The following is a 12,792-nucleotide window of genomic DNA, read 5'->3' on the forward strand; positions in this document are numbered from 1 at the left end:
CCAAAATGTAAATGTATTCTCTCTCCCCCCCCTCTCTCTCTCTCTCTCTCTCTATATATATATATATATATATATTTATTTAATTTTATTTTAAACATCAGGTAGGCCATTGCTTCATATGGTACCTACGCTAAACGGAAAATATCCATCTTATTTATTTTTGCCAGAATTGTAAGTACGGAAGCAAAACCCGGCGTAATAACTATCGAATACTCCTCGCCAATGGAGGACATCCGTGAATTGATTGCAAATTCGAGATTCTGTATACAGGAATTAAAATACGAATGCAAGGTAACGTTGCAAAACTTTTCACCTTTTCATATTTTCGCTATCTTTTAAATCTTTTCATCCGTATCAACAAAGTATAAGGCCTGTGCAAGTATTTCCATGTGCAGCTACAACTTTCTGATGTTTTCTTTAAATATATACAGTAAAATAAAGTCTCAAAAGTATTATAAATGGTGACGCCAGCACTGACGAGAATGCATTCACTTTTGTTTTATTTTACTTCAGTCGAAGTTCTCACAAAATCAAGGGGACCACAACCCGGGGGAGAACACTTGAAGTCTATATGAGGTACATAGATATTCGAATGTTCCATTCAAGTTATTTATCTCTCAAACGCTGATTAGAAAAGAAATTGAGAACAGAGATTTCCTCTCCTCAATTAACCATTTTTATACGTTGTATTATATCTTTCATTTTGGTCTCTTGGTCTTACTGGATTCCAGGACAAGAATTTATCTAGTCTGGTGGAGTATAAAGCTTCGTGCTATTACTTGATGTAAGATCACTTCGAGAAAGTGCACCATTCCTTGTAAAATCTAATTAGGATTAGCGGTAGTGAGGAGATCTTATTGTCAGCGAATACTATGTGATTTTGAATATTTGATCAGGGTTTACTTCTATGGAAAAAGTATCCTCATGCCAGGTTGTTCTGACAAACCCCTGTACAGAAAGACCTTAGACACTCGAGGACAGTGTCTAGTAGGCATTCAAGTTCTCTCCCATTCATTCATAGCTCTCTCATTCATAGAATAGATCTCATGTCCAGCCAAATCCATAGTGCTAATAGCAGATAATCATATAGATAGCTCTTTGTTGTTATCATCTGTTAGGTGGCTTTGATTTTAACATCGTATATATACTAGATTGTAATTCCCGCCAACGCCACACGCTTCTCTTGGTTTATATAAAATATTGTTTAAGACACAACGAAAACAAGCTAATGTTATATTTTATTTAGAAATTTTAAGCTTGTATTAAACGTCCAAGTTAACTGCAACAAGCAGGTTGAAACACAGCGACAAAACAAATTAATGTAGGGAAACGGATAAATTAAATTTATGATGTTTGATTTGATTTAATTTATATTGATCAAGTGTGTTGTGTATAATTATATTTTTAAGAAGTACTTAACGGTGATGTTTGGATGGGAAATATTGTAAATGATATTATTTGCTATACCTGAGTTTAAGATCTTGGTGTGTGTATTTAACTTGTAGATCCATTTATTTTTTCTATTGTGCTATGTAGAATTGAAAGTTATGTGAAGCTATACGCGTTTTAATTTATCTATTGTATTTTTTATTAGATTGTAATGTAGTAAGAATAATGAGTGAGTGTTATTGCCTCTTATCGCTTCTTGTAGGTGTTTAAGATCCAATAAGAACAGAGTGTCTGTCGTGCTGATATGATCATCCTGACTTCAATAGGTGCATTACCGTGAGAATTTTGAATTGGTTGACTTGCCGAGGGTAGGTTGGTGGGGAAGAAAGGAGTGCTGGTAGCTGTGACCAACACGGCCGGTGGTCCGTTAATCAAAGAGTGCCTATTCCTTACAAGTTAAATAGACATTCCAGTCACGCGTGAATCTCGTTGACTGAGAGTTGGAGTAGATAAAAAGGGGTGGCCGCTCTACTGTTGTTGTAGTAGTTGTTGCTGCCTTTTAGACAAATTACACTTCGACCATCGTTACCCATTTGTTACTTTTACAAGGAAAGACTGCTTGTAAGCAACGTCGACATTTCGTTGCAAGACTTAAACTGTCTTTTCTTCCCCTCCCCCCTACTCGTCGGTATGCTAATTCCGACATTACATATAGTAAATGAAGTTAGCACTGTAGCACATTATACCCGGGAATTCGAGGTTGATATGGGAATTAGAAAATGTGATAACAGGTTCCGTATCTATATAATCGCAGATCTTACGTCGATTTTAATTGCATGGTTGTTCTATTATAGTTTTGCCCTGGCTAACGCGTAGGGTGCTGATACATTAGCTGTTTGTCTTCTAGCATTGTTTGGAATTTCGTTTACTAGAGAGGTTATGCCTGGAAATATAGGAAGATTTTGGATAGTAAAGATTTCGCCTATGATCTGACGTCAAAGACCATTAGGATCTGTTATTGTTTATCTTGTCTTGTAAACGATCTATTTTGTCGGGCGTAATTTATTTATTTGAAATATATTTAAAACTTAAATGTTTTTGTTTGTTTGTTTGTTTTATAACATTTTATTTGTAAATAATTTACATGGCTGAAATGGGAAATGAAATAGGAAATTTTCTATTCTGTCCCGAGACATACGAACAGAAACTCATCTTAAAAATTCATTAACTAATCAGTTTTAATTAAAGTTTTGATATGAACTAAAAATAAAGAGTACATTAAATTTTAGTTAACATATTTTCTTGTGTTTTATTTTATAAATAAATGTTGTACACACCGTACTAAAATATTAACGTTATTTAAAAAGCCACTGTTAACAGGGGGGGGGGTTTCCAACTATTCTGCACTTTCATCTAACAATTTAATGAAAAAAAAAAGATACCACAAAAATTTAATTTAACTTGAAAATCCTATATATCTGTATTGCATGAGTTTCAGGGGGTAATTGCTATTTTTTTTTAATATTGAAAGGTGACCAGGCCTGTTTTTCTTTTGTGTTCTGTTGTATGGTATAAATCATTTTAGTTTGTTCAGATGATTGCCGTTTAAATCAAAAATACATGTGGCTATCTGGGTTTGGTATAAAGGGATGTGATGATGCGGTTATTCCACCACTATAACGAAACATGTGACAGTCACTTGCAAAAAATATAGATACTTTCCCTATAAGAATAATAATTTGGAGACAAAAATCATAAAAATATAAAAAGGAAAAAATTATGATTCTGAAAAACTACGTGAAAAACTACATATATATATATACATATATACATATATATACATATACATACACATATATATACAAATTAAGATTACAATAAGTTTACCAAGGTAATCAAAATGGTAAACTTAAAATATATTATAAATATTAAAGAGTTAATATTTACAAGTAAAGTAATCTCAACCAGATGTAAACGCTCAATAAAACCGAAAAGGAAATAGAGCTTATAATATGAACAAACGATTAATAAAACATGTTAAAAAAAACTTGGAAAAGAGTTAAAAACATATTTAATATTAAAAAGGAAGCACAAGATAAGTGGATAGTCCTTAATCCGCGGTTTAAGGACTATCCACTTATCTTATGCTTCCTTTTTAATATTAAATATGTTTTTAACTCTTTTTCAAGATGTTTTTTAACCTGTTTTATTAATCATTTGTTCATATACATACATATATGTATATATATATATTTATACATATATATATATACATATATATACATATGTATACATACATGTATAAACATATATATATATACATATATATATATTTATATGCATATACATACATACATATACATATATACATACACACACGCATATATATATATATATATATATATATGTGAATAAAAAGGACAAACCTAAAAGAGTAAAAACAAAAATAAAATAAACGTTTCGTCCCCATTTCAGGGGACATCATCAGGATTTCTAGGCGAGGATGTACAGGAAAGACGGTCATATCACATGCGAAAGAGGAGAAGTTTAGTTCTCTTTCTGTTCTGGAGAGAAAAAATTTCATGATGAAAAGAGAATTTATATCAAGTGTGTGGAGGGGGGTCGGGTTATATACATATATGCATTTTTTTTATCATCATCAACCAGGATCTAAATTAATGTTTTGTTCATTTATTATTATATTACCTATGATTGGGGCTACATTATAAAATCCTTTTCTTTGTTTGATGGTGTTAATGGAGACTTATTAAATCTGCTTTAATTTCAAACACCATTAAACAAAGAAAAGGATTTTATAATGTAGCCCCAATCATAGGTAATATAATAATAAATGAACAAAACATTAATTTAGATCCTGGTTGATGATGATAAAAAAAAATCATGAAATTCTTTCTCTCCAGAACAGAAAGAGAACTAAACTTCCCCTCTTTCGCATGTGATATGACCGTCTTTCCTGTACATCCTCGCCTAGAAATCCTGATGATGTCCCCTGAAATGGGGACGAAACGTTGATTTTATTTTTGTTTTTACTCTTTTAGGTTTTTCCTTTTTATTCACATAACGTCTAAAGCATCATTTATATCTTGCTTTATTTTATTCATATATATATATATATATATATATATATATATATATATATATATATATATATATATATATATATATACAGTAGAACTCCGGGAAACATGATTAAAAATTAATCACAAATACAGTACACTATATAATACACATGTATATAACCAAATAACATTATAAATAACACCACAAGGCGGGGCAAATACCGTAACTAAGTGCAGAAAAACATTGTATTCCATATCGTAACCTGAAAAAAACTATCCTAGGGCCACCGTATCCGGGGTTCTACTGTATATATTGTATATTATTATATATTGTTGTCGCGGTAAAATATGTTTTTCCAATTACATTTCAGTCTTTGTGCATACCAATTCTTTTTTTGAGACACTCAATGTATGTTAAATATAACACCAGGGCATCTATAAAAGAATTTCAGTATAGTTGCCTTCAAAGATCCAAATATTTATTTTTTATGCAGAACAGTTTCTTCAATATGTTAAAATTTCGGTAGACATTTTACAGATTCGTTTCGTTATGCAGAAACTAACGGCTATTATCATATCAACCCCGTCTCCTTTTGTGCACATACTCATCAGAAATAGTAGAAATTATTTGCTTGGATAGAAAAAGTGTATGATAATATAATACCGCAAGGATAAAAAATTAATAGAAATCTGAACATCTGTGTTTGTTCCGGCATCTATCTTTTTTCATATTGTTTTATTCAACTCATGAATTAAAGTGTTTTGAATCTTTTTTGATTCTATAAGGAAATTACTTACTATTATTATAATCTTATTCATCTATTTATTTATTTGCTGTAATTTGTTAACTAGTGTTATATCTAAAAAGGATTTAGATCGGTTTAAAATGCGGAACTAATTTTTTACATTTTTTGCTCACATAGTAAGATTGTTTTGTAATTTACTAATATCAAGAATATATATATATATATATATATATATATATATATATATATATATATATATATAGATATAGATATATATATATATAATTAAAATATACCGATTTATTTGACACAATTCTACCTTTAAATATATATATATATATATATATATATATATATATATATATATATAGGTAGAATTATATGCCAAACAAATCGGTATATTTTAATTAAGTTTATAGGTACTCAAGTAAATATATATATATATATATATATATATATGTATATATATATAGGTAGAATTATATGCCAAACAAATCGGTATATTTTAATAAGGTTTATAGGTACTCAAGTAAATATATATATATATATATATATATATATATATATATATATAAAATTAAAATATACCGATTTATTTGACATATAGTTCTACCTTTAAATATATATATGTATATATATATATATGTATATATTTATTTAAAGGTAGAATTATTTGTCAAGTAAATAGGTATATTTTAATTAAGTTTATAGGTACTCAAGTATAAATTATTTCGTATCTAAAAGGATAGTTCTTCACCTAACTAGTTACTTAGCTCAACCAAAGGGAGGTAATTCAATCTGGAATTTTAATATTTAGTTTGTTTGTAGTTTAGATATATTTTTATTCTAAATTTAAATATATTCATACTTATGTATATATATGTGCGTGTACACACACACACACATATATATATATATGTATATATGTATGTGTGTGTGCGTGTGTGTTACTTATTAAACGTTTCTATTGTAAACTCTGTTTTAGTTACTTTATATATTTTATTAATAGTTTGGCAATCTCGATAAACAGATAAACTATTAAAGAATATGTGTCTATTTTAATGCAATACTCTTGAATATACGAAGTTCTTTTGCTAACATCATAATGCCATGCTGACAATGTTGCCGATTTTATTTGATGATTGACCTCATTTACTTTACACACCGAACAGAATTCTGGGATAATGTATGGGAATGCCACGTCCTGGATAGATGGCAAAGGTGTTTATCAAAATTATTGGCCTGGTGCTATGGGGGAAGCCGGTAAATGCGGATGTGGAATTTTGAAGACCTGTGACTCACCGGATGTTTTCTGTAACTGCGACATCAAAGACGGAAAAACACGAGAGGACTTTGGATTAATCACTGATAAAAGCAAACTGCCCGTAACTGCACTTTCGTTCAATGACCTACGACCTGGGAGCTGGGGTAAATATACGCTGGGCCCTTTGAAATGCAGCCAATTTCAGTTTGGTAAGTTATCTTTCCACACATAAATAAATGTAAGTACTTGTTTACGGATGTGCCATAATTGGCAAGGCACTAATTGAAGTATTTTGATGAATATGGAACTAGTTCTTTTATAATAACGTTACAAATGTGTACTCATGGAAACCCAACACGTTGTAGCAGAGTGCATCGCAAGGAACATGGGACAAGTAATAAATCGATTTCTTTTTTTTTTTGTAACAACGATATTTATTTCCGAGTACTTTATTGAATAATTCGTTACGTGCTCCTTCTCTTTGACTCCTGTTCTGTCGAACGTCGTTTGGAAGTTCTCTAAAATGTGCTATCGAACGTGCTCTCGAACGTTATCCTCGGTCTGTGCACAGGTTCTTTTTATAGTCTTTCTTTACACGCGGCTTGGCATTTGCATACGCGCGTTCCACTTTGTTACGCTTTGTTACCATCATATCCTAGCCACCTCTGACCTGGAGTAGTAATTTTAGTATATGTCAGAATTTCATCAATGGTTAAATATAATCTGTCATGAGTACGACACTAGCTTCCGAAAGCATGAGATCCATTGTTAACTTATTTGCGGCCCGCAATACTGCAACTTTCAAAATGTGAAAATATGTAAGTATGACAGGCAGGAAAGTCTTTTTTGACATGGAATCCACTGAGCAAAACCCAAGAACGTCATGGACACAACATTGTTCGAGTTACCACTATCTTTATAACTCAAAACGAAATTTACAATAATTCATGTCAAAACTTTCCAGATGACTATGTTGACTAATCATCACTTGTCATCTCTGAAATAACTCAGAATTGCTCAGAAATTTCAGCGAGATATACTAATGATTGTCGACAAGACGTGAATACTATTTTTGAATATTTGTAAATTTTGAACTATTGCCATTTATGCGAATTAAATTTGTTGCTGTTGTATTCAGATAAAACTGACCCATGAATCTAATTTTCCGTAATACTGACATTCAGAACATATTTCTATCTTACGTTTATTTCTTTCGATCTATATATTTGAACTACATGTAAGTTTTCACTTGCATTGCTGAATGAAACCAAACTATTGCATGTTTCTGAATTGAAAAGAAAAAATATTCTGCAATATTTTGTTTATTAAATGATTTAATTTATAATTGTGGGAGTGCGGGCTTTAATCAGACCAGAAAACGATTCCTATGAATCTCGCGAGACTCTGAATTGCTCAAAGTAGCAGCTCCTAAAACTCTTCCGCCGACCATCCTAGATATTACATAAAACTGTTTCTAGTGATAAGGCCCTAATTCGTAAACGCATGCATTGTTATTGTTGTATCGGATATTCTCTGGAATCGTACAAACGATTACGGCCCTGTTTGGCGGGTTTTAATAGAAACAATCGTCTGTAGCTTATATTGTATCAAATATAAGCCGCTAAAAAATTAATCTATAACATATTCGTATATATAAGCAGGGAATGAACATTGCTGTAAAAATAACAATCGACTTACCTATCTATCTTGCCTCTCCTTCTCCTCCTCTCTGTCCGTCTCTCTCTCTCTCTCTCTCTCTCTATATATATATATATCTATATATATATATATATATATATATAAATCATTTACGTAAGTATCGAACATGATATCAAAAAACGAAAAAAATATGTATTGCTGAAAGAGTACTGCATGATTAGTAATGAATTGTTTTACCGAATAAAGAGTGTAATAGATAAATATTATATAATGTGGTAACATTATATATAATAGTTATTTGAAATAAATATTCAAATAGAACAAAATAAATAATCACTGGAAAAAAATGACGAAAAATAATAATAATTTTCAAAAACATTTAATATATATTGTTTAAAAACTCTATGAAGTTTTACAACAATACATAAAAGTTCATCAATTATTAAAACTTCAGTTTTAAACAATATGGTAAATTCTACAGGTCAAAATGTTTTCTTTAAAAGAATCATCATCGCTAACTATCAAGTACAAAAGTCACTTTATAAAATGTCTGATATTGTTCATAAAAAATGTTGTTCATTATGTAATTAACAAATCATTGTATGTAAAAATAATTTTGTAAAATCAACAATAGGTTCCCTACAGTCTAATGCCGACTACAATCTATCGTGGACTAAGTCACTGAGAGGCGTGTGAAGCTTCTTCCCCGTGCACCCCCGATGTGTCCCGAAAATCGATTTGATTGAAAAATTGGCGATTTCAACGATTTCGATGAAAATTAAAATATGATAGTGAGAAAAATTCGTTGATCATCATTCAATCCTGGAAACGTCAGATCTCTTTGCTAGTACATACAGCCAACCATGGTTCTCCACACACACACACACACACACACACACACACACACACACACACACACACACACACACACACACACATATATATATATACTAGCATTTCAGCGCGGCGTTGCCCGGGCGTTTAGATGTGTATGTTGAGCAAAAAAAAAGTGGTAGTAGGAAGGCAGGCTGGAACCCGTACCGCAAAGGAAGAAAAGAACAGGGTAAAACCTAATGTTTATGCTGTTACGACCACCGCCAAAGCGGAAGCGACATTTTCTAAAATTAAGGCTAGACAATCTAAAGGAGAGGATGACTTTAAAAAATATCGGCGAAAAAAGTGACCCCCCTCTGTAGGAAACTGCCTAGTTGAAGGGGAAGATATTAATGTTTTTAGCAAATTCTTCGATATTTGTCGTATAAAAGGTCGAACTTTAAAACGATACTGACCTTGGTAAAATCCGTCGCCTCTATTAAAAGTTCAAGGCAGACATGCAAACATACATACATACATACATACATAAATACATACATACATACATACATTTATATATTGGTAACTAAAAATTTCCGACCCAAACTGATGAAAAAGCGAGGTCAAATTTTAGGACACAAAATACCTTGTCAGCGAGTGATCAAATTTTTGGAAACAATACAGATTTAGAATGTCGTCGGCATCTGGGCCAAATAAAAAGAGAAGAGGAGATAAAGAGAAAGAGAAAGAGAGAGAGAGAAAGAGAAAGAGAGAGAGAGAGAGAGAGAGAGAGAGAGAGAGTCGAAACTGCGACAGGAGAGGAAGCTAGCAACAGATTGTTCTACACACCGTTCACCACCCCTGTCACGCACGCAATTAGATTTGTCAATCTGTCATTGAAACAAAAATACATTTAACAAAAAAAACGACATATTTTTTTTTTAATCAGCTGCGTGTGTTTTTCTATTTTCATCAACAAGTGTTTAAGTCAAGAAATGACAAAAATTGCTTTTTTGAAAATGAAATAGACACATTTGACGATTCAGCCATCAGAGAGAAATACAATTCTACACTTTTGGCTCCGTATTCTTTCTTTATTCACACAAGAATAAAGAAAGAACCAGAACCACGAACACACAACCAAGAAAACGATACTTGAAGAATAAAGAGAAAAAAGCAAGAAAAAAGTGCCGTTCGATAATTTTTTCCTGTGTGTTTCTGCTTGTCACGCACTGTGGACTCGTGTCGGAACACTGACTATCCCCCTGTAGACAAAGATAGTAGGAACTGTCTATTGAGCGCAATAAGCTCGAATCTCTTTGAGCCGAAAGAGTTTGCATTGAATAAGAATGCTGAGGAACGACCTATTTTATCGGGTATCGATTTAATTAGGGAACAAGAAGCGGATAAAGATATTTTAGATTTGAAGATGCGGATGAAAAACGATAGAACAAAATAAGTTAATATCAATGGACGAAGTAGTGTATTATATGTCGCAACCCAACGACGAATCATTAATTAGATTGTATGCACCGTTTCATCTTAGAAGAAGGGCGTTAATCTAATATCATAATGATAATGATCACATGACGGTAGAAAAGACATTTCACGCTATAAAGTAGAAATATTTCTGGCCTTGTTTATGTAAGGAAGTCAACGAATACATCGGCAAATGAATTTCTTGCCGAACGAGAAATCTGAGAAAGCAACAACCCTAAATGCAAAAGTGCAATTAGCCTCCATTTCCGTTTGCGAAATTGGGGGTTAGATATTTCCAGACCCTACCCAAAGACTCTTTCAGGAAGCCAGTACATAGTGACATTTATAAATATGTAAATTAGCTGGCCCGAGGTGTTTGCAGTTTTTAATAAGAAAGCAGAAACAGTGGTGCACGTGTTAAGTGACGAGATGTTCCCCAAATTCGGGGCACCACTGCAGCTTTTAACGGATAATGGACCCGAAAACATTAACATTAAATGAAAAAGGCGTTAGGGGAACTAAATATACATCACGTGACCAGGTCATTTTATCACCCACCAAGTAATGGTAAAGTAGACAGATGTCATACAATGATGCATGATGACGTAGCAAAGAAGTTAAGGAAAAACGAACAGTCATAGGATGTTTACACCAATCAGATATTACCGCCTGTTAGGAATGTTATTCTGCCATTGGATAACATATTGAGACAGCGTAGAGTATACTATCGTGATGAGCATCACCGAATCGCTCTACAAGAGATACAAGGGACTTTTACTTTAGTTAGAAATAACATTAGAAAGGCCCATAAAATGTTAGAAAATCCTGAAGAAAAGCTAAAATCTGTAGAATTCAAGATTAGTGAATTAGTTTACTACAAAAACCACCAAAAGAAAGGTTAATTAGATGTAGGCTGGAGACCTTACTATGCAATAATAGAGAAAACATGTCCTGTCTTATATAAAATTATAGATCAATTAACGGATCCTGTAACGAACGCGTATGCTGAACATCTCAGGGAAGCGTCTATTGAGGAGTGGGAGATCCCCATTACAGAAAGACTGTTTAGAAAACTGCATTGGCGCTACAAGGGAATCTTGCGATTTAGACAGTGAATCAACATAGGAACATGCTAATTTTTTTATACAGGTATCGACATAAACGGGAAAGGTCGGATGAAGAAGATGACGTACCGTTGATGGAGAGAAAAGTACGTTCGCGTAACTTCATAGCACAAGAAGCTATCGACTTAGAGTCAAGTCATGCCCCGTTTGTCTTGTGTGGAAAGAAGAAGGGTCCAACCAGAAATAAACAGAGGGGAAGAATGCAAAAGGATCAGGAGAGAGATATAGTTGTTTAAGATGTGTTAAAATATATATTCTGTTTTTAGTCAATTTACGAAACTCCGTCCTAAAATTAAAATAAAACTTCTTTCGCCGTTTGTTCATTTACGGATGACATTTGCAATGAACGTAGTGTGCTCCCGTTTCAATAAAATATGTGGAATGGTAAGAACTTAAGATTTAAAGAAATAAACGCGATCAGAAACACGCATGGGATTATCGAATGTTATTTGCCCGATGCCAATTAAATAATTGCGATGCGGTTACCGTCGATGTCTAATGAACATGCATCGATTGGTCTCCACAATAAAAGAAAAGAAAAAACAAACACCCTGCATACGAAAAAGAAGTATTTACAAAAGAATTTGTTAAGAAAAATGGCAATATGCTGCAGTTGTAACTAATTGGAAAAGGAAGGAATTTTTTAATTATTAACACACACAGAGACAATGTGAATTAAATGGATAGGGACACTCGTGTGTCTATAGTAGTAATAAGTGAAAAGTTTGATGTTAGTGTGGGAACTGTACACACAAATATTCGCAACGAACTGAAGATGTGGGATGTTTGCCTGAATACACCAGTTCACAGCCCCATTCTTGTCACAGACCAACCAAGATGATAATCAATAAAGTTCCTCACCCTCCCTATATTCCAGACCTTGCTCCCTGTGACTTTTAGTTATTCTTAAATCTCAAGGAAAACCATAGAGGCGGTCGTTATGAGAAAATTAAGGAGATTAAAGAGACTCTGACGAGGGTCATTGACACGTGCACACAAGAGGAGTTCTATAAGGATTCCAGCAGTTGTTGACAAAGTGCACTGTAGTCGTAGGAGGTTACTTCACAGGGGACTAAAGATTGATGTGTGTACGTTCAAATAAAATGGACCATATGTTGCATAATCCATATCCCCTGGGAACTACGTCAAACAAAAATCGGTCACAACTCTCTGCCTTATTAACACACACACACACAGACAACGTAAAAAAAAAATACTGAAAACACACACACACACAC

At 32.8% G+C, this 12,792-nt stretch overlaps 1 protein-coding gene across 1 annotated transcript in view; it reads left to right on the forward strand.

The window, feature by feature from the left end:
- The window catches only part of LOC145246702 (uncharacterized), a 329,042-nt gene that overhangs the window by 141,450 nt on the left and 174,800 nt on the right, over positions 1-12,792 (forward strand). The window contains exons 13-14 of the mRNA XM_080108431.1: positions 168-291; positions 6,388-6,688. Coding sequence (XP_079964557.1) covers positions 168-291; positions 6,388-6,688 — 425 coding nt within the window. The remainder of the gene's footprint in view (positions 1-167; positions 292-6,387; positions 6,689-12,792) is intronic.

Source organism: Euprymna scolopes, chromosome 24, assembly GCF_053919585.1.
Source record: "Euprymna scolopes isolate OS-2025 chromosome 24, ASM5391958v1, whole genome shotgun sequence".
NCBI lineage: Eukaryota > Metazoa > Mollusca > Cephalopoda > Sepiida > Sepiolidae > Euprymna > Euprymna scolopes.